Source organism: Aspergillus campestris (genome assembly GCF_002847485.1).
Source record: "Aspergillus campestris IBT 28561 chromosome Unknown P168scaffold_1, whole genome shotgun sequence".
NCBI lineage: Eukaryota > Fungi > Ascomycota > Eurotiomycetes > Eurotiales > Aspergillaceae > Aspergillus > Aspergillus campestris.
This window is the reverse complement of record NW_020194336.1, coordinates 1909319-1931091: the sequence shown is the minus strand read 5'-3', so window position 1 is coordinate 1931091 and position 21773 is coordinate 1909319. Positions and strand designations below refer to the sequence as shown.

General features: G+C 53.2%; 7 protein-coding genes across 7 annotated transcripts; 4 read left to right on the top strand and 3 right to left on the bottom strand.

Annotated features, from left to right (window-relative positions):
- The first annotated feature begins 42 nt into the window (after nucleotides 1–42).
- On the top strand, nucleotides 43–1700 carry P168DRAFT_308418 (uncharacterized protein). The gene is made up of 2 exons (XM_024839191.1): nucleotides 43–109; nucleotides 184–1700. The coding sequence occupies exon 2, from the start codon at nucleotides 382–384 to the stop codon at nucleotides 1534–1536; it is 1155 nt and encodes a 384-aa protein (XP_024696963.1). The 5' UTR covers nucleotides 43–109; nucleotides 184–381; the 3' UTR covers nucleotides 1537–1700.
- A 721-nt stretch (nucleotides 1701–2421) lies between these two features.
- Nucleotides 2422–6590, bottom strand: atg11 (autophagy protein ATG11; the record flags this gene model as incomplete). Its single annotated transcript, XM_024839775.1, has 3 exons — nucleotides 2422–6177; nucleotides 6255–6366; nucleotides 6523–6590. 3 exons carry the CDS (start codon nucleotides 6588–6590, stop codon nucleotides 2422–2424), a joined length of 3936 nt encoding a protein of 1311 aa, XP_024696962.1.
- A 338-nt stretch (nucleotides 6591–6928) lies between these two features.
- Nucleotides 6929–7902, top strand: P168DRAFT_286489 (centromere protein H). The gene is made up of 3 exons (XM_024836353.1): nucleotides 6929–7154; nucleotides 7245–7416; nucleotides 7489–7902. The coding sequence occupies exons 1-3, from the start codon at nucleotides 6977–6979 to the stop codon at nucleotides 7856–7858; spliced, it is 720 nt and encodes a 239-aa protein (XP_024696961.1). The 5' UTR covers nucleotides 6929–6976; the 3' UTR covers nucleotides 7859–7902.
- A 1783-nt stretch (nucleotides 7903–9685) lies between these two features.
- Nucleotides 9686–12007, top strand: nhp6 (high-mobility group nucleosome-binding protein; the record flags this gene model as incomplete). Its single annotated transcript, XM_024839774.1, has 5 exons — nucleotides 9686–9695; nucleotides 11548–11586; nucleotides 11643–11738; nucleotides 11792–11913; nucleotides 11972–12007. 5 exons carry the CDS (start codon nucleotides 9686–9688, stop codon nucleotides 12005–12007), a joined length of 303 nt encoding a protein of 100 aa, XP_024696960.1.
- A 1762-nt stretch (nucleotides 12008–13769) lies between these two features.
- P168DRAFT_246889 (uncharacterized protein) lies at nucleotides 13770–16197 on the top strand. The gene is made up of 8 exons (XM_024834061.1): nucleotides 13770–14273; nucleotides 14337–14753; nucleotides 14815–14892; nucleotides 14942–15174; nucleotides 15237–15348; nucleotides 15398–15502; nucleotides 15564–15742; nucleotides 15925–16197. The coding sequence occupies exons 1-8, from the start codon at nucleotides 13858–13860 to the stop codon at nucleotides 15969–15971; spliced, it is 1587 nt and encodes a 528-aa protein (XP_024696959.1). The 5' UTR covers nucleotides 13770–13857; the 3' UTR covers nucleotides 15972–16197.
- A 155-nt stretch (nucleotides 16198–16352) lies between these two features.
- P168DRAFT_323508 (CCDC174 family protein) lies at nucleotides 16353–17648 on the bottom strand (the record flags this gene model as incomplete). Its single annotated transcript, XM_024840696.1, has 1 exon — nucleotides 16353–17648. Exon 1 carries the CDS (start codon nucleotides 17532–17534, stop codon nucleotides 16353–16355), a length of 1182 nt encoding a protein of 393 aa, XP_024696958.1. The 5' UTR covers nucleotides 17535–17648.
- Nucleotides 17649–17890: 242 nt separating this feature from the next.
- Nucleotides 17891–20899, bottom strand: P168DRAFT_228812 (putative DUF221 domain protein; the record flags this gene model as incomplete). The annotated part of the gene is made up of 3 exons (XM_024833156.1): nucleotides 17891–20143; nucleotides 20203–20751; nucleotides 20810–20899. 3 exons carry the CDS (start codon nucleotides 20897–20899, stop codon nucleotides 17891–17893), a joined length of 2892 nt encoding a protein of 963 aa, XP_024696957.1.
- Nucleotides 20900–21773: the final 874 nt, after the last annotated feature.

Below are 21773 nucleotides of genomic sequence, written 5' to 3'. Positions count from 1 at the left end.
AAGAATAAGAATAGCTTCACTCTCCACTCCTCGGCTCGATCACTCCTCTTCACTCTGGAGACACATCGATTGTCCCTTGAATTCTAAGCCAAGTCAATCGGAGCCCCTAGTAGGCCAACCACTCCCCTGCTGTCCTGTCACTCGCTTGACACTCGTGTACTGACGGGCATGTGACCCAATCAGGCGTATCCGTCCACGTATGTCGTCACAGGTCTCTTTCTACACGGCCTCTTGATTCGCAACGAGATATCCATAGGGAAATATATATACTCATAACCGACCAGATAGTCTCGACCATCACATCACGACTAAAACCATCCCCGAATACGGCCATTGCACCCCTTCCGACAACATCCAGCACGTCCCACCCAACCCCTAACCATGGCGAAATCCGCCCGCCGGGCAGGCAAGGCAAAGGCCTCAACTACACCCTCCTCGTCAGGAGCATCATCTCCCAGCTCGCAGACAGGCCCTCTACCGCCATTCATGCGCGCTCCCTCTTCCCTCCAACCCTTCCTTGACATACTCTCCCCGCGCGAAGTCTACCTCATCCACGTCGACAACTCCCCACAAGAGATGAAGAAACAAGCCTTCCTCGTCCCCGTCGTCCTCAACATCGTCATCGTCGCGATCATCGCCATCCGAATCTACATGGTCCGCGAAGTCTACCCGGCCCTCTTCGCGACCCTAATCGGCCTCACCTCCTCCATGAACGTCGACACAACAACCATGTCCTGGAGCGAGATCGCCCAAACCATCATCCGCCGCACAGGCACCTTCCTCATCGACTACTTCCTCCTCACCATCTTCGTCTCCTGGCCCATCCGCTTCATCCAAGGCCCCGTCACCTGGCGCCGCCGCATCGGCTTCCTGAACCGCGAGATCATCGTCCGCCGCAGCCAGCGCTCCCTCAGCGACACCCTCGAACGCAACCGCTGGATCCGCGAGGACGACGCCGCCCGCGACAAGATCGTCGCCGCCGTGACCCCCGACAAGCTCCTCAAAACGGGCTTCCTCCTCGTCGACGCAGACTGGGACCTCGACTACCCCGCCATGGTTCGCGCCCACAACCTCGTCTCCTCCCCGCGCACCCGCAAAGACAACAACGACAGCAAGGACAAACCCAACAACCTATCCCTCGACGACTTCCGCACCGCCGTCCTCGTCAACACCGACGCCGACGGCTGGCTCATCTGGCACGTCGGCGACGAGAACGAGATCTCCAACCCCAACTCTTCCTCCCCATCTCCTTCTTCCCCGGCCGGCAAAGAGCGCTCCGCCCAGCGCGACCAGATCATCGCCTTCAGAGACCGTCTGTCCGCCCTCGGCAAAGAGGACCTCTTCTTCCGCTGGGTCGAGCTGATCCAGTACGAGAGTACCCGTCCGGGCGGCTTCACGCCGGAACGACAGGCCTCCGCCATGGAACAGGTGAAGCAGCTGTTTGAGGAAGCGGGTGTTGATTTCTCCCAGTTTTGGGATGATGTGGGAGGTATGGAGGGGATGCCTGGGGAGGGGTTTGTGGATCAGTTGGATTGATTTCATCCCTTTCACCCCCGTAATTATCTCTTTTCCTTTTCTTTTTCTTGTTTACTTAGTTGTTGATGGTTGCTTTTTTGGTTCTCTCGAGCGGCGTTGGGTATAGGAACATATATAAATAACCTTACTGTCTATCCCTCACTAGCATTACAATGATATATAATCCACCCATATATACCGCCTACGAAGACACCTCTAACCTACTTCTACTGTAGCCCACCAAATCAATCAATCAAACTGTGTAGTTAAGTAACGATATAGATAGAGCTAGACCGGAAAACAAAAGCAAGTCTAATCTAGAGCTCAGTCCTGAGGGAAATAAAGAAAAGAAATGAGAAGGCAGGTACATCGCACTCCACATAGACGGGTATCAATTTCGTGACGGGATGGTTAATGACCAGCGTTTGCCATCGTTTCGTGTCAACAAGAAAGGCCTCAAGGGCCTATAGGCGGGGGTTCGTATCAAATATAGAGGGCAGTGAAATATCAAACAATATGAAAGATGAACAGGAAAATAAAATCAAAAAAGAAGGAAAGAAAGGGAGAAAGAAAGAAAATACGATCATAATTATCGTCGGCTTGGGCTTCCGCTTTCTAGCCGGTAGTCAACAGACCAGAGTCTCTCCCACGGTCGATACCGACTGGTTGGGCGTCGACTAGGAGTCGAAGACGAATGTGAAGGGGACGTGGCATCGCCATTCTCGATTCTGGAAGAGGACGACATAGAGGGCCACGCGGTGTCGGGACTCCGCCGCTGCCATCGGCTGCTCTCTGAGAGTAGAGTAGAGCCCTAGAGAGGAGTGTCTGTCAGCTCCCATCTTTTTCTTTTGCGGAAGACGCGAACACAAGAAAAAGGGGCTTGGTCCGCGGAAACAAGGAGTGTCTTCAGGGGCCCCGGAGAAGGTCGCGGCGAACCTCGTCGAAGATAGGAGCTGCCTCGCGCGGTCGCGAGGGAGAGGCCGGGGTGGCAGCGCTGTCCTCGGCGGTCTGGACTAGGTTGGTAGAGGACCCGTTGCCCCGTTGGTTTGGTGTAGGGGGTCCTTTCTTGGAGCCGGAGCTGTTGCGCCGGCTGTCGAGACTCTTGGTGAGCGTTCTGGCGACGTTGCCGCCGCCCGTCGTGCGCTTCAGGCGAATGCTGCCCCGGGCGTCTACGTGGGCTGGGGCGACGGTGCTCTTTCCGAGCCCTGGCGTGGCGGGCGCGCCGGGCTTCTCCTCCGTGGCGTCTAGCAGATACCAGCGTAGACCGTCGGACAGCTCAAAGGGGTTTTCGTCGTCGAACGACGTACCGTCGCTGGTCTCGGCCAGCGATCGCCGGTCGGGATTGGCGCCGTTCAGCGACCTCGAGAGGTCTACGACTCGCTCTTCCATTTTGGTGATGCGTGCGAGTAACCAGTCGCGCGCTTGGAGCTTGTGGGCGTCCTGCTCGCGCAGGAAGTAATGCGGTGCACCAACGTTGAACGCGGCCCAGGACCGGATGGCTTGGTTTCGGGTCGGCAGGAACAGGGCGAGATCGCCTTCTTTGAATGATCGATACGCGATCTTGTCGTGCCCCTCGCTCTGGGCCCGATGGTACTTGTCCCGGTACCCTCTAGCCTCTTTCTGCCACTTGCGAGCAAGCATTTCAATGTCTTTCACCCGTTTGACGACCGCCTCGCCAAAGATATCCACGTCGAATTGGTACATGGATTCGATGAATCCCATGAACCGATCGGTCTCTTCCTCCGGGGTTTCTGCCTGCATCCACTCCAAAAGCGAGGAGTCTGGTTTGACGGACACCACGCCGGATTGACTGAGGGTGTCAGCCGTGGCGGAGAGGGCGTTGACTTTGGAAGATCTTTGCACGACGATATCTCCGTTTTGCCGGATGATGGTGAATCCCATTTGCTCCAGCATATGCTCCAACTTCTCCACCTGCCCGAACAGTTGCTTCGAAAGCTCTTGAGATCTTGTCCCGCAAGTCTCTATCCGATCTGCAGCATCCTGTTCCGACTTCGACAGGGATTCGGCCTTTTCCTTCCACGTTTGGACTTCCTCTTCGGCCTGGCGCGCCTGCGACTCAACTTCGGCGAGTCTTTGCGACAAGCCTGCCAACTTCCGTTCTTCCTCCACCACGCGTTCTCTCAGGGCATCAGAGCCTGTCTCGCCCGCAGTGATCTGGGACTGCAGGGCTCCGAGTCTAGACCGCTCGCCATGCAGTTCTTCCGTCACACTGGACAACTTTGACTTCTCTCCCGAAAGGTCTTTCAGTGCCTGGGTCAGTGCCGCTTCCCGTTCTTCCGAGGTCTGTTTGAGCTGTTCGAGCTCAGATTTCATCTGTTCTAGGCGCTCCTCTAGTTCCTTGCTCGCAGCTGTAGCTTTACTTGCGTTTTCTTCGGCGGTATTAGCATGGATCGACAGCCCTTCGGAGAGCACTTCGATACTCTTGATGATGTTTGGTATCTCGACAGGCACTGCGCCTCCAGGAGACAAGTGAAGGAAGGCAGCTTGTAAAGCATGGTAATTGTCCTGGTCCCGCTGTTCGCCCTCCTTGACTTGCCTCTCAAGGTTTTCAATTCGGGCGTTCAGGTCGGTCTGGCCTTCTTTGTGAGTGCGCATTTGCTCGACAAGGCTCGTTGCTTTTCGGATCTCCTCCTCGGCGCGAGCATGGGCATCCTGGAGCTCGGTCTCGAGGTGGTGTATCCGTTCTTCAGCATCCTGTCGCTCGTGTTCGCGGCCGTCCATCACCCTGTCCAGCTCCTCCTCGAGTTCTTCCGCCTTGATCTTGAGTTTCTTCGCTTGGCCCTCGAGGTACCTCCGTTCGTCATCAAACTCCCGCTGTCGGGCTTCGAGGTTTCCAATAAGATCTTTCTTCGTAGACTGCGCTTCCTCTATCTTATCGGTGCTGGACTGACGCTCAGCGTGCGCGTCCTTCTGAAGTCTTTGCACAATCTCCCTCTCCGATGCAAGTTCAGCTTCGAGGTGAACAATGCGTTGAGCGAGTGCCTTTTCTTCCGACGGTTGATTGACCGACATCCGTCTTGACGAGATAGAAGATCTTCGCGAGTGCGGGTCGGGGTGAGGTGAGGCGGGAGTACTAGGGAAATCGAACGAGAAATTGCCGCTGGACGGCCGCCCCAGGTGGCTTTGACGGTGTAGAAGGTCTTCGAGTTTTCGAATTCGGCTTTCGGAGCCCTTGAGTCTGTCTTCCAGCTTGGTCTTCTCGTCCCTCAGGCTGCGGACCATGTCATCGCTGCGAAGGAGCAGAGAGCTGCGGCTCAGATCAAAGAGACTGCCTTGCTTGAAGGCCTTGGCCCTGCGGCGCTGGTGGCGCGTCGGGGCATCCAGGTCTTTATAGAGCTGGTTCAGCTCTTGAACTATGCTCGTCATGCCTGGCTTCGTCTTCAGGTCCTCAATGTACCCCTCGACATCCTTCCTGCTGACTTCGGGCCATTCGATCTCCTGTCCCCGCAGATTGATTTCGATCCCTGGGGTGGTTGCATCGGAGGTCGAAATGAACTCGCCCATGTTCTTGATCCATTTCTTCCGCCGGCGCTGCTCCTCGTCTTGGAAGACGGACAATTCCTCGGCCAGGGTCAGGGAGTCGGTTTTCATCTTCGTGCTGAACTCGCGGCGACGCACCGACTCGATCATTACGGAGCCATACACTAGCGGCATGTGGAAGACGGAATATATGATGTCATACGCGTCGCTCTGGAACGTAAGGTTGTTGATCTGAGACTGGACATCTGCTAAGCGCGATTCGATCAAGGATATCTGTCGCATGTGGCTGATGGCGGCGTTCGCCGCCCCATTGTGCCGCTTGACGGCCCCCTCCAACCCCGTCTGCATTTCGGTGCTGATGTCCAAAAGAGATGGCAGAAGTTCCTTGGTGTGGTTGAGTGCAAGCCGGGAGATGCTTGCTAGCGTCTTCTGGTTGTTGGGTAGGGCAAGGACGTGCTCGTAGTCGGACTGAATCTTCTTCGAGATGGTCACCACTTCCTCCAACACACCATCCATGCTGTCAACGCCAGAAGGGACAGCATCCTCCACCAATCGTTGCGTCTCCGTTGCGATATCGGCCACGGCCTTCTCCACGTCGCCGACCCGCTGGGCGAACTGCGAGGTTACAGTCGCTGCCTCCGATCCAGCCCTCTGGATATCCCCGGAGTCGACATAGTCCCGTAATGTACCCATCGACCGATCTGTGCCCGTCTTGGGTGTTGACGGTCGGCCCAGGAAAGAGAAATCGGTCCGGGCCGGGATGGTCTCCAGGGTCGCGAAGGCCCGTCTCCATCCATCAAGGGCCGTCTGTTGTTCCTTTAGGAGATCGTTGGCCCATGTCTGGGCCTCCTGGAAGCGGTGTTCCAGCGTCCCCACGTGGGTTTTGAGATTATCGAGAGCGACGCTAGCTGCCCGATTGATGACCTCGGTGCGCTCGTTGTGTTCGCGGATGCTCTTGTCGACGGATTCGCAGTGCCCTGTCAGGTTCACCGCCCACGTCCGTCTGGCGGTGTACAGATTCCGCCATGCCTGCAGGTCGTTCTGATCTGCCAGGGTATCCGGGGGGCTTTCGATCGCGGTCGGTTGCGGCGAGGACAGTTCAGGGAGCTCGACTTTGGTGGGTTCGGTGAAAAGGCTCCGATCGTATACGAAGATCTCGTTCTACCGGGGGTGAAGATCAGTATATGTACTTATGTAAATAAGGAGAAAAGAGATGTGATGTATCAGAAGAAACACACCTCCGTGGCGAGGGTTTGGATCTTGACATTCTTCCCCCGAGCCGTCATCAAGATCTGCCGCTGAGATGGGATGGAGGTGTTGCGGGTGATCCATGATCGGAGTGCGTCGGGCCTGTTGGACGGGAGAAAGCATAACGTCAGTCTAGAATCCACATTCGGGGCCGACCGAAGACTAAGAAGGGAAGCGGAACACAAGGGGATAGTAGAAAGCGATCAAGGCGGAGAGGAAGTGGATGTGATTCGATGGACTGATTTGATAGGTACGTACGAGGCGAAGGAAACTGGATCGGCCAGTAGATGCTCACCGGAGTGAGCGATGTAGATGTGCAAAGACATCCAGGATCCTCCTCACCAGCCGGGCGATGCGGCTCCAGAGACGTAGGACAAAGAATGGAGGGGGGAGGGAGAAGGAAGAGAGGAGGAAAGAGGGGAGGAGTCAAAGGAGGATGGAAGAACCATTCTATTCCTAGTAGTAGTAGGGTAAGATAGGGAAGTAATAGGTAGGTGGAAGTAGAGGAAGTAGAAGATGTAGTAGTCGTGAACGGAGAGCTAGGCTGGATGGAGAGTGTGACACCATTGGGCAAACCAAATTCCCCGGTTTCTTCTCCACCGCCCGCTTCATGATGCTCATTGATTGGCGTTCCTCAATATCATCCAGACATCTTCCCCGTCTTCTCTTATCACACGATGCTTTCGCTGGATTTGCCACGAGGTCGTCTGCTATGGCTTCTACTAAGGCTCATGCCCTCCCTCACCTGAACCCTGGTGAACTCTCTCTGTTGGATCTAGCGGCCGAAGATCCTCGCGATGTGGTAGCTCTCTCGGAGAAAGAGGAGCTGATCCTCCAACTCTACCATCAGATCCAGGAACAGGAATTAGAAAAAGCCTTATTACAGCAAGGTACGTTTATCCATGTTTACTTTTGTTATATCTTCTTTCACAATACTATCCCCGTTCGATCTACGTTCTCACTTTTCTAACACAATCTAGATCTCGATCTGTTGTCTGGAGACGATGCCGAAGAACAGCTGGCCATCGCCGAACGCGAGCTCCTCGAGGCCCGGGCCACGTACACGGTCAGGAGGAAAGCCATCGGAACCGTTCTTATGACCGATCCGACACTCAAAGCAGTGCATATGAAAGCGACAACTCCTGCGGAACGGTATTTTTCTCCTTTTTCTTTTTCCTTCTATATCTCTTTCTGAAAACATATCCAAGCTAATACATTATCTAGAACTCTCCTCCCTCTGCTCAATCGACGGGACATGCTCTCTCTGGCCCACGAGAACCTGAACAGTGCGCACAGCGCAACAGTCCGGAACCTGTCCACAGCTGAGGTTGAAAACCGGCAACTTCACAAGAAGAATCGGGACCTCGTCCAGGAGCTCTTGGAAATCACCGAAGACGACGATTCCTGGATGGAAAGGCTCGAAGACGATGAACTGAAGACACATTTAGAGCAGCAAAAGTCCGACTACAAGAAAAGCAAAGCCAAATGGGACACGGTCAAAAACGTCGTGAGCGCGATCGTTGTCGGCAGCGGGGTAGACTGGGCCGCGGACGACGCCCTGGCGGTTCTTGTCCTGGACGAGTCGGACGATTGATAGATTGTTCTTTGTTTTTTTTTTTTTTTTTTTTCTGTATTTTTACCTTTTCCCTCTTCCAGTGATGATCCGGGACCTGGGGCCGGGATGCTTAGATGGCGTTGAGTTGGGATACCCTTGGACTAGAATTTCCTTCTCCAATCAAAACCAGTTCTATTCTATTTCTGGTCTTACAGCCAAGCGATCTCACCAGATCATTCTCTCATCTCTTCAGACTCGCATTGTAACGAGACGCGATCGCCAACCGTGACAGCATCTACAAGAAGGCGATGATTATATAACGGGCGCCGATCCACGTGACATCATAATCTGGTAACGCGACGCCTTCGTCATAATCAACTGATTAATGGTGGATGCGGCCCTAGGCAACCAGTCAACTACGGGACGATCGTACAGTATGGAAATGGCTGGAACAGAAAACCTCGGGCACCTTGGCTAATAGTAATTTACCTAATAATCATGAGAGGGGCCCGATTTGATGTGAAGAGGGTAAAAAAGCTTAAATCAAAATAGTTAACATGAATCAGAATAAATCGACCACACAAAAAAGACAATCTGGAAAGGAGATGGAAAAGGCGAGCAATACAGAGTCATAATAATAATAACAACAACAATAATACAGATAATAATAAGAAAAATAGTAATAATACCGCATAATGATAATAAAATGGAGACCAAAGGAAACCGGCGTTTCCGCTCGCGGATCCAGGTCGCAGAATCAAAATGACCTGACCCTGACTCCCCCTCACCACGACAACGCGTGGTTTTATTACAATACTCTGTTGCCCCCAATAATACTATCAGCCTACCCATACCGTGCCAGTATTTTGCCGGTAACTTTGACAGGCGCTTCGTTTGTAGTGGAATCACGGGAATGGACTGTGGCATTATCAAGTTATCATTACAGAGTCCGAGCGTGAGCGCAGTGACCCAGGTAAGTTTATGCTTTTGTGATCTATACAAAAATTAGAGAAGGCTGTGAAGATTGTGAGCTGAAGTGGTTCCCATATACATTGAGAGTTTCCTTCCTTTTTAGTTCTTACTAGTATGAACAGCAAGTTATTATCTTTAAACTTTAAAAACAAAATTATTACTGCGTACGCCGTAGATAGGTTCAATCAATTTTGCTCACCAGAATAAAGAGCTGATCATAACACAGACGCAAACACGCCAGACTCCTCAATCAAAACCACAGCTAATACAAACCAGGCAGGCAAAATCATCCATCCTCGCTGTTAAATGGTGATATTGGAGCACTACTGCAGGTATTATCAAAGCTACATGGATTCCACCACTGTCAACAATCAATTTCATTAGGTAGTTAGACTGTTTTACTGACCGCGGCTGATCGTCACCAGTCAACAGCGACAGAGTAAGCAGTGTATCACTATCACCCGGTTGCATAGAGACATAGCCACCGAGCGCAATACCTCCCTATATAAGCTTCATCGTGCCACGCAGAATTTCCCCGACAAATCGAGACCACGGCGGCCTTCTGCATGGATCCAAGAGGGGAGGAGGTCCTTGTCAGAGGGTAATTTGACGACCAGGGCAAGGCAGGGCACATGGAAGTACGGAGTACTCCGTACATAACCAGTTAGTATTGTAGGTAAATGTAGTAGATAGACAAGGGCGCGCGGGGGGCGGATGGCGTGAGGAGGTCAGGAACCACTAAGTGTAGACCCCAGTCGTGTGTATGTAAATGTAAACTGTAAGTTGATCGAAGTCAGTTGAGTGGTTATCATTAGACATGGGGAAAGGAGTGGACTGTCTGGGCGATGAGTGATTCGGGAGTGGGAATCTCGATCTGCCAGTAAGACGGACGACATGCGCCGAGGTACGTCGACATTGAGTGTTGGATGGGTGTGCCTGGAAGTACCTTCCCTACCCTTCCCTACTCTACCCCTACTCCGTACACCGGACGCGCAGGAGCAGCTGAAACCAGCTTCTTGGTGTATTGGTATTGATCTTACGTAGATACTGCTGGAAGGAATCAAGAGTACGATGTACAATATGAGAAAGAATAACTCAGTCTAAATAAACTTGAATAACACAATGAGCAACAATAAGATGATAGTAAGACATCCACATTCAAGAAAGGGTGTCAAAGGCAGTGAATATACCTTATGGAAGTGGTGTGTGCCAGTGGAAGGCGGCGTTTCCAACTGCTGCGTACCATGGCTAGAAGCTGGACGACTGCGCGGAGTAGCACGGAGCTTTTACTAGGACTGGGACCTCCTACGGACTGGTTAGAGTAGAGTACTACTCTGGACGTACGACGCCCGTATCTGGGTTTCTGGGTATGGTACTACCTTACCACGATCATCCGAGCATACCTCCATGGTCCATACGCTATTATCAGGTATTTTACCCAAACATAGCCCTGATACCATCTCCACTGGACACGGGGGGGGGGGGGGAATCATAGAGTGGCGCGAGGGAAAAAAATAAAATGGATAATAGGGTGTTTGGGTCTGGTAATGTACAGAACCATACCATGACCGATGATCCACCAGAGCTGCATCAGCGCGATTAATTGCGCAGCAAACTGGACAGCTTGGGACAAGGTGACTACACTGTACGAACCCCAACACTGGACGAAGGATTATTATTTCAGTATTCAGCGTATAGGGTCCCATCTATTCATTTGAAGAAAAGCATAAAACGAGATAAAATAGAAATAAAATGGTTATAGATGTTGAGAACGCACAGAATGATTTTGCTGGTTTGGAAGGGGACCGCAAATAACCAAACCGGTATGATACAATACAGATCATTCCGAGCAGGGCGCTCAACCAGTCGCAATGGGCACAGCTCTCAGCTTAGTCGCTTTCCCTTGCTGTGGTGCCCACTTGTGAGGGAGGGAAAGAGGAGAGGAGTGTGTGAGTGGGTGTGTGGGTGGGAGAGGCAGGCAGAGGTGTGAGTAGGTAATGGCCCGCCCTCCCGTCTCTCTCCCTCTCTCTCTTTACTACTACTACTCTCCCCCCTCTCCCTTCACTCTCTCTCTCTCTCTCTCTATTCTCTCTACCATCTTCCCATACAATTTCCTCCCATACAAAAAAGTACTCTACACATCTCGGTGAGTTCCCTATAAACATTCCACACTTTACCATTGCTTCAACACCACCCACTCAATTATTTATTTCTTTCAACGCACTTCTCCTTCCCTGTTAAATCTCCCTTCGCGACTTGCCTTTCGCCTTCATTTTTGTACCATGACCGCGCAACCTCACTGTCGCGCATCTTGCGCCCGCCACCCAGATCTATATACTTCTGATCCAGCAAACCGGCCCAACTGACATATTCAACTGCACAGGCTAATTCTGCCGAGCTCAAATCGCGAATTTTATAACTTTTCTCTCGAGTTCGCACTCTCCAGTAAGTCTCTTTTGCGCGCGTTTGATTTCTCGTGTCATGGGTCGACCGTTCGCGCTCTGTTTGGGGCGCGCGCACGGCGTTCCCACCCACCACCATCCACCCAACAGAGCGCGCTCGATCGCATCAACTGTTTTCACTTTCTCTCCTTTTTGATCTCTCTCTCCCGACCTCTCTCTCCTTGTCTTCTACTTCTTTCTCGTTCCCTTACTCCTTCCAATCCGTGTCGTCGCCAGGCCTATCGCCCAATTTATCTGACAGACTTGAACCATTCTAACGTGATCCCTTCACAGTCCAACATGCCTAAGGAAAAGACCACCCGCAAGGCCCCAAGGTCACCCGCAAGAAGAAGGGTATGCGACTTTGGACCTCCAATGGGACGAGATGGGCATGACTAACCGAGCTCTAGACCCCAACGCCCCCAAGCGTGGTCTGTCCGCCTACATGTTCTTTGCCAACGACAACCGCGAGAAGGTCCGCGAGGAGAACCCCGGCATCACCTTCGGTAAGAGCTATGACCCCAATGCAGTCCACTGAGCAGCGCTGACCCTCCTCCAGGCCAAGTCGGCAAGACGCTCGGCGACAAGTGGAAGAACTTGAGTGAAACCCAGCGTAAGCCTTACGACGAGAAGGCCGCCGCCGACAAGAAGCGTTACGAGGAGGAGAAGAAGGTTTACCAGGTATGTCCCTAGCCCCGGCCAATCAAGAATGCCCATGCTAATCAGTATATGTGACCAGGCCCAGGGTGAGGAAGAGGAGGAGGAGTCGTCCTAATCGAGTCGTTTCCCCCCTCTCTTTTTTCGGTCTTGTTGTGACAGGACCGCCTGGCGTTCTTATCGTGTCTTTGTTCTCTCTCATATGTCTATGTATTCGTCGCTTCTGATAATTCCTATTCGTTTGGTACGGGATGACGGGTGGTTTCTCATTTGTGTTTTTTCATGAAGGATCAATTGTCCCATGGGTATGGTTTCTGTACGGACAAGATGGGCTTTTAAGGAAGAATTTGACCTGAAATCGGGGTGTTGCCCGGCGCTGTTTGTTTTCCAAAATGGCGGGAGAACCTTGTTTTCAGTCACCGAATTACCCATCGCGTAGTTATCCACGCGTAGTATGTAGTTAGAGGATTCCCTCGGCTCCAGTCAAGACCGTGTCTCTTATTCTGACCCTCTGATGATGACGAAGAGGAGGGATGGTGACTAATGACGATTGTTTACGTGTCACGCGTCGCCGATATCCCCGATAGTGCCTGAGGCAGCATTTACTCTACGTTCTCTGTCAGAATATCGCCATACTCCGGAGCTCTGAGACCACGGGGAAAGAGTTTACATTCCGCTGCCAACTGTCCGAAGATAGACATCAGCTGCAGAGACTCGGTTAGGTTTGGGGTGAAGGAGACGGTGGTAGGAGGAGAGGGTTGTTAGTTGGCGACCACTACTGCGTATCTACCCAAAGGAGGCGGTCAAACACGCTGTCTGCATGAGCAGGTTGTCGGACTTTTTCTCTTTATTCACTTGATTTTGTTTTATATGTTTATTTATTCATTCTTATTTTCTATTTTCTATCTTTTCATTTGGAAAGTCTATTTCTGTCTTAGTATGCTTAGGCCGTTATTGACCGTTGACTGAGGTGAGAGAGTTGGTTCTTGGCGGTTGGACATGCCAGCCCTAAGTGATGGACTTGGGTTCACTTGATTCTATAGTACGTACAGATGACTGACGTGAGGTGGTGGGATTTGATAAGACTATATGTTGTGTTGATTAAGTCAGTTTTGTTCATGTCTGACTCTGACTAGCTTTAATGGCTTGTCTATATCTATACTAAGGTATACTCTATAGGTAAGTCTTATTTATCTAGACCCTATCCTTGTTTCAGTTCTATTACTATAGTATGTCTCCAGTCTGACACAGTCATACTGAATAGAACAATTGCATTCTGTCACTGCAGACAGATAGAATGAACCGGGACTACACCACAGATAGTATCATGAACATCCTCCGTATATCAAAGACCCTGGAATTCCCCATCAACTTCCGCCGCCCATCATTGGCTTCTTCTCTCCACCGCTGCACGACCACGTCAACAACCTCCCCCGAGCAATTAAAGTCCACGAGAGCCGCATTGGTTCAAGTCACACTCGGTTTCTGCTTGTGGCGATTGACTAAAACCCTTGCCCCACCCGATAGCATCCTTTCTCTTGGTATTTTGTTCAGATCCTTGGTTTTCTTTTTCCCCTCTCTTTTTTTCTTTATATTGAACATTTGGGCAGGGGTGGGGATAGTCTGGTCTGTGGAGAATATATAAGACTGACGAATATTATATAAGAACGACCAAGGTGAAATGGCATAAGCTCTGGTTCGTCTTGTCCATAATCAAATCACACAGTGACTACAAAGCTAACTGAGTTGTCGGCTGCCCCTCCCGATTAAGTTAAATCCATTGAGTCCTCCTCCCACCTTACCTTTCTTCCCCCGGCTCGTATTTATATAAACACTTCGACCACCTTATCTCCTCCGCTTCTTTCTCCCCAAACCCCCCACCGTCCTGGTTCCCTTCCCCCCATTCCTCCCCCCTCATACCAAGAATTATACCTACATACATGCAAGGTCCTCCGTGACCTGGTGACTATGGCCTTACGGACTTCTGCCGATAACGCAGAAGACGTGGCCGCGGGCTTTCGTCTTTTCCGTGAGCCCCTGCCCGAATATTCCGCGGATATCACTAGTCTGATCGCCGATTTCTATACCATCAGCTCGTCCCTCAACCGTCTGGACGACCTGACCAAAAATCGTCAACACCGGCACAATGTCGCCCTCGCCCACGCCGATCTGGACCTCGTGAGCTCCAGCCTGAAATGCACCCTGGAGGACATCGTCGACTTCTTCGGCGATCTGGAAGAGCGCAAGGTTCCCAACCGCGACGTCTACAAGCGCACCTGGCTCCAGCTGTGTGCTTTTTTTCGGGCAGAATCGCAGGATTCCCTCTCCACTCGACTGGCCAAGTACAGGGCCTTTCTCAATGAATTGGAGGATTACATCAAAGGGTGCGTCCGTGGCCGGAGATCCGAAGAAGCCGATTGGAAGTTCCCCAGTACTGACATCTACAGGAAATACACCGACACGCCTCTCATGATCGGCCTCCGCAACGGCCTCAAGGCGCTCCGGATCCAGCAGAACAACCGCCTAGCAGCCGCGCACCTGAGCTCCATCTCCACGAGCACGCGGTCCACCTCCAGCATGAGCAACAGTGCCGATCCCGGAAGTCCCGTCAGCGATCGACGACCACGCAACCGCCGGTCCTACGAGCGGGCTCGTCCCCCGAATGCATCCCCAACATCGCCGACGTCGCTCTCCTCTGCCGCCTCGTCGGACTTTCCCCCGTCGGTCCCGGAAGCCCCGGGGTCCCCGGTCACCAGCTCCACTACTAGCCATTCCGCCGATTCCAATGTCTTGAGCGATCACTGGGCCAAGCGCGTCTTTTTAGAGGAGCACTCTCGAACCCGAATCCCATACGTGGGCGAGCGGTATGTCCCATCTCCCCGGATCTCCGTTGCTGCGGTGTAATGATCTGGCTAATCGATATAGCTCAAAATGTCTGGGCGAACCCACCCCGGGGGTCAAGCGCTGGCTGCAGGACCAGGGATTTGAGGAGCTCTTCCAATTGTGAGTGACCACCCACTAGCCACCGGATGTGGCCCACTAACACAGACAGGGCATTCAACGGCGATTCCGATCTCCGAGTATACATGTACCTACGGGAAGACGACCACCGAACACGGATAGTCTGCAAGGCCCCGCGCAACTCGCGGTCCAGCGACTACTTCTGCCTGCCGTTGAATATGCTGGAGATCGTGCGCACCGGGTCCTGTCTGCAGCTGTGCCGACGACGGCGGGGGGGGTCGGAACTGGTGCTGTGGGCGACTTTTAAATTCGGCACTATTGAGCGTATGTCCCTTAACCACCACGGGGACATCCCTAACTAGATGACGTGTTGCTAACGTGTATAGAATTGGTGCTGTTCTTCTGCACCTTCCTCGCACTCCGCTCGCAAGACTCCGGCCGTCCTATTGAACGCATCCGGGATTACGAGTTAGACGACGAGGTCGAGATATTCGGCGGGTAAGTCCCACTATAGCCAGCTGCACATACAATCTCTCTAACATCGCAGACTAATAATCGACGACGACTACCTCCACGCGCTGCGCGTCTACCGCGACAAGGAGTCGAACGCCATACGGCTACAGGCCTCAATCCACAAGGGCGAGATGAACCGGTGAGTCAACACATACACATAACATACACATGTTGATAGAGCCAAGTCTGACTGTACATAGATCACCGGTATGGACGGCATTCATCACGGAGCATGTTGTGACGCGCGGCTGGGCGCGTCGCATGGACGCGAAGAAGGTCGTGCTGCGCGAGATGGAGAAGACGATATTCACATTGTCGGATTATACGCCGCCGCGGACGAGGCGGGGGGAGCATGTACTGAAGTTTGCGAATGCGACTGGTAAGACTTTCTATTCTCACCTTATTCTCACCTTGTTCTCATTGCACTCTTACTATCCTTCTTATCCTCACTTCACTCTTACTCTCATTCTTATTCTCACTTCACTCTCACTATAACCAAATCTTACTCTTACCCACCCTCCCCTCCACCTTTTTATTTATCTGGTATACTAACCAAACCAGACGCACAAGAATTCATAAGAATAATTGGAGATCTAGGACCATTATAAGGAAGGATAGGATAGGATAGGAAAAGAAATGACTGATGATTGTCTGAATGTCTTATGAATGCCTTATGAACGTCTTATGAAAGCCTTATGATTGATGATGATGATGATGACATGTACTTAATGTTGATACACTTATGACCAACTGACCAACTGACTAACTGATATACTGATATAACTGAAACCGCTGGTGCTGATGCTGATGCTGATGCTGATGATGATACTAAATGATGATATTACTGATACTAAATGATGCTTCTGCTAATGATATTACTGAAAATAACAGATATTACAACCAACGAATCATGATAATCAAATGGGTATCTCACATACATACAAATCTCACATAACAACCAAACCAAACCAAACCAAAGAAACCAAAGATCAGCCCAAACCCTCCAAAAAAACCTCCGCCCTCCTCCTCCCCCTCAACTCCTCAATCTTCCTCCCCCTCTCCTCCCTTCTCACCCCCCTCCTCTCCCTCCTCGCCTTCCTCTCCTCCCTCCCCCTCTCCGTCTCCTCCCTCCCTTTCATAAGTTCCTCCATCTGCCCCCTCCTAACCCCCTCATCCCTCGAAAACGCATAAAACCCCGTCCCCCGCGCACGCACCTCACCACCAGCATCATAGTGCGTTTCCTCCGGCGGCGTCGCAGACCGGTCTCGTCTAGCCGCCAACCGCGCCATGTGCGATGCCGTCGGTGCGTCCGGGTCGAAAGCCTGCGTTTGGATCGTGCTGCCGTGGATAAGGTTCGCGGGTTGGGCGGGTTTCCAGCGTTCGTCGGGGTGGGATGGGTTGGACTTGGTGGAGGCGATGGTGGCAGCTGCTGCGCGGGAGGCTTGCTTGCGGGTTCCGCGGCGGGTGCGGCCTAGTTCGTCTTCGTAGGAGATTATGCTTGCATTATCATCATCTTCCTCTTCCTCCTCCTCCTCCTCCTCCTCCTCCTGCGCCTTTGACGATGAAGATCCCTTCGAAGAAGAAGGGGACGTAGAACGAGCCCACTTCGCATCGAAATCAACTAACCCCTCGCGTTCCTTCCTCGCCAACCTCCTCAACTCCCTCCTCTTCTTCCTCTCCCCGTCATTCCCATTCCCCTCTCCCTCATCTTGCCCAGAAGAATCATCCTCATCATCAGAATAAACAAGATGCCTCCCCTCCTTCAGAATCTCATACAGCCCCTCTTTCTCCCTCAGTCGTCGCTTCGAGCGTTCGAGGAGCGCTTCGTCGACAACGCCGCTGTCTGTGCTATGGACCTGTTCGAGCGCAGATCGCTTTTTGCCTCGCTCGTTGAGTCCGTGTTCGTCTGCTGCGGCGCGTTCGGCTGTGCCTCGGTTGGGGCGCGCGAAGATGTCATCTTTGTCGTCTTTGTTGGTGGTGCGGGGGCGGGGGCGGGGGCGCCCGGTTGTGTGTTGGTTTGATTGTGACTGGGATGGAGAGGAGATCAAGGAGCTGAGTTTTGTGGTGAAGGCTAGGGTTGAGGAGGATGGTGTGTTGGTCTTGTTCTTGTTCTTGTCGGAGTCGGCTTTGGTGGCGGTGCGGGGGAGGCCGTAGAGGTTTTCCGGGGGCATTTCTCTTATTTATTCTTGTCGTTTTTGTTATCGCGGCTTATGTTGGATCTTCTGCTTGACTTGTTTCTTTCTTGCTGTCTGTCGTTGATGTGGATGTCGTTGATGTGGATGTCGTTGTATGTGGTTAAGTTGTAGAAGGTAGATAAGACTAGTGAGATGATCTGATAGTCATATATTACTAACACCTTACTAATCACGTCCAGCCCATCCAGAATCTAGATCTAGATCTATCTATACCTATATAACGCCTAGCTAATAAACTCTCGCACTTGACGCTCTAAACATATACATCGTACCCTAATGACACCGACCAAAAAAAAAAAAAAAATGAATGAAAACCGGAGAAAGAGAAAAGATTATAATCCCCTCCGATACTGCTCGTATGACGTCCCCGGATCTTCCTGTCCAACAGGCCCATATCCACCCGTCCGCCACCGCGCCAACGGCACCGGTTCGGCGATCGGAGGTCCCTGCGTCTGGCTGAGCAGGCGTGTTTCGCTCTCGTCTTCTGAGGCGTAGAGTCCCCGTCCGACGATTGGGCCGCTGTCGCCGCGGGAGAGGGATGGTCGGAGGGCGGGGTGGATGTGCTCGAACCCCGGTGCGTCGCTGGGCTCGTATGGTTTGAGGCTGGTGACGGATGGGAGGGATGGGGCTGGGGAGGATGCCCGCGAGGAGGTCGGTGACCAGGCGGAGCGCGGCGTCTGTGACCGCTCGGTCATTAGGTCCTCCGGTCGGCCGTAGATGCCGCCGCCGAACTCGTCGCGGAAGTCGGGCCGATCCTTGAAGTACGAAAAGTCGAGGTGGTTCTCTGGGACGACTTCGAAGGGCGCCGAGGGGCCGGTCGGTGGTGGTGCGGTGCCCGCTGCGAACTTCGTCTTGCCGGGCTGGTCGGCTGTCATGGGGTCCAACGCGATGTCGGAGTAGTCGCCGCCGGACCCGTCGAAAGAAGCGTGTAGACGCCCCCGGTAGAGACGTTTGAGAGCGTCGGCGGCGCGTGCGTGCACCATCGGGGTGGGCAGCGGCCGGTAGAGCGCTGGGTGGCCGAATCGCGAGCTGAGGCGGTCTGCGGCCTTCTTGCTGGAACTGGACGGCGCTAGGGCCTCCGCGTCGGAGAGGTTGTCGCGGTTGTAGTAGCGGATGTCGGCATCGAAAGTCCGCATGCAGTAGATCTTGAAGCCGACCAGGAGGAAAGGAAGCGGGACAACGCAGTAGACCATGGTCCAGGTGCCCTTGACCTTGACGACCAGAGCGATAATGACGTTGGCAAAGGCCGTGGCGAAGACCATACGGTTGAAGACGGCACGCCAGAACAGGCCGCCCGACTCGTTCTTCGTCACGAACACGTACAGCAGCATGTACTTCTTCATCATCACGTCGAGGCCGAAGTACAGCGCCGTGACGGGCAGGACGATGGGCTGCAGCGTCGCGAAGCAGAGCGCCACCGTCGCGTAGTACAAGAAGTAATTGTAGTAGCTGGCGTACTCAAAGGGCGTCGGCGCCGTCCACTCGATCGCCTGACGCGGGGTCGGCGCGAGGAAGGTCTTGGAAAACCAGACCCAGAACAGGCTGACCAGCTGCACGAGGTCAACCGTGGCGCCGAGGTTGCGCTGCAGCAGGTACGTCACCCAGAAGGGGGAGACCTGGCACAGCGCGCTCATCACCTTGCCGTAGAACTCGCCGTCCTGAATGGCCTGCCAGGCGTCCTCGTCGTGGTTCTTGGCGTCGATGACGGCGGCGACGAACGTCCAGGCGGCGGAGAAGAGGGAGAAGACGATCAGGTTGTTGAAGACGAAGAAGGAGTAGAGATGATTAAGGACGTGGCGCTCGCGCGAGGTCTTGGTCACGTCGCCCGCCTGGATCGACAGGCGGCGGAAGATGATGGGGAGGATCATGTAGAAGAGCGAGGTGACGGCGGGGGACAGGATACCCTGCACGGCGGCCCAAACGTAGGGGCTGCCGTTGAGCGACGTCTGGAACGCGGGCCAGACCAGTCCCAGGTTGGACAGGTTGGACAGGAAGATGGCGATCATCGCGTTGGGGGCGATCCACAGCACCGTCAGGATGGAGACCCAGATCATGTTGACGAACCGCTTCCACCGGCGGCCCTGTTTCGACAGCGGCAGGTTTTCCCAGATCAGATCGCTGGGCCGTGGGGCCAGCCGGATAGTGGTGCCCTGCGGGTGCTTCTTGCGCGCCGTGTAGGCCACGGCGTGAGCGTGCTCGATCATGTCCCAGCTGACGAAGCCGAACGACAGGGCGTTCCGCTTGTCGATCGAGGCCCGCACGTGGCGGATGTTCTCCTCCAGGCGCTGGATGCGGTCCGTCAGGTAGTCGATGGCGTCAACCTTGCCCCCGTCCTGCTGTAGCTGCCGTTCTTTGCGCGGTATGCGCATGGTGGGCCGGGGCGGTAGCCGGTCTGGATTCTTGAGATACTTGGCGAGGACCGATTCTAGCTGGCGCACCGTCTCCTCGTGGTCCTTAATCATGACCGGGAGCCCTTTGACGTTGCGGCCGATGGATGCGCGGGGCAGGGCCGCGGTGGGGTTGACCTGGTCGGTCAGGCGCAGGACGCCTTCATCGGAGCGAGCGGCCTGGGGGATATCGGTGATCTGATCGGTTAGCTTGGTTGCATGGAGGGTAGATCCCGGGGAAAAGAAAGCAGACATACCATCAAGGTGCGCGCGTGCAAACTGCGCTGGTAGTCAGAGCTCTGAAAGTACCGTCTCCGCAAGGCGGCAACGGCCTTGTAATTGCGCCACAGGAAAAAAACAACAATGATGTCAAAACACCAGGCACAGACAACCTGGCTCCACGCGGCCTCGGTCTTGATGTAGAGGGGCGTCATGGTCGCAAAGGCGGACAGAGTGTCCCTGGAGGACATGTTGCTCTGGGTGAGGTTCAGCGGGATCATGACGCCGCAGCCGATGATGCTCAGACAGATGAAGATGTTGCGACACATCTTGGTGAAGCGCAAGAAGATGGCGGCATCGAGGCCGATGCACTCGACGAGCTCGGACTCTTTGGTGCGCAGGACGGGCTTGAGCCAGGCGAACATGCCCTTCCCCACCGGGGGCGGCGCGTGTCTGCGATCGGCATGTTTGACCTTGGGAGCGTAGACGACGGAATGGCGGGGACGAAAGAGGGAGAAGAGCAGGGCGAGGATGACGGCGAAGCCGGCGGAGGTGGCCAGGGAAGCCCAGACGGCGTTGACTTGAAACTAGGAGGGTTAGACGAATGATTATCGGGTATTGAGTATGGGAATGGGATAGAAGTACCGCGGATTTGAAGGGATCCTGGATGAGTTTGAGGAACTGGTCTGTGGAAGATGGGCCACCGTCACTCCGGGGCGATATTGTCCGGTCCATCACGGGGGAGAGAATGTCTGCATGGATGGAGGACTCTAGAAGGGAGGAAAGAGTTCCGAAGAGAGGTATGGCAGAGTAAGGGACAGGAAAAGAACAGTACAGGTCCACAAAGCCGAAAGAACGAAAGGCAGAAACAGAAAGACAGACACAGAAAGACAGAAGAAAGAAAGACAGAAAGCCAGAAGAAAGAAAGAAAGCAAGAAACGTTCAGAAACCGATGCCCGTCTCGTTGGTGGAGGAGCAAACAAGTGGAGCCCAGATCGGTCAGTCTGGAACATGCACGAGCATCCCAGGTTAATTTGATTTCCTGAGTGGGGAAGACTCCATCACATCCAAGCGTATACTCCAATGGGAGAATGTACCTGGTGACCTGGCATTGAAGCTAGCCATGATGGTCATGACCAGGAGAAATGACCCTGACAGACGTGACCGCTCATAGCCAAGTCAGTCATAGACAGAATAGGTGAAAGAGGCGTAAGGCCATCCATCCAATCCATCATTCAACTGGGGGCGACAGAAAAGAATCTATTTTGGGGGTGCCAATCAGGTACCGGGTGGAGGCATGAATCTGGAACATGCTAACTTGGTTTGGATGGAGACTGGTTTGTTCTGAGACCGAGTGGGGCGAACTGGAGTCTCTTCTGTGGTTGAGTGGAAGAAGAGAAGAAGAGAAGAAAAAGAAGAACCGGAGATCATCCGTCAATCATGACTTAGCAATCACCTGATCTTTCTTCAATCTTGGTAATTAAGGTAAGGTATACTATGATATGGCTGTATTGTCTTATTGATCTGTGTATCCGGAGTATATACGGAGCACTTAGTAACGATCTACTATCTACCCGTCTAGTCATATCTAGAGTTATATAGTTACCAA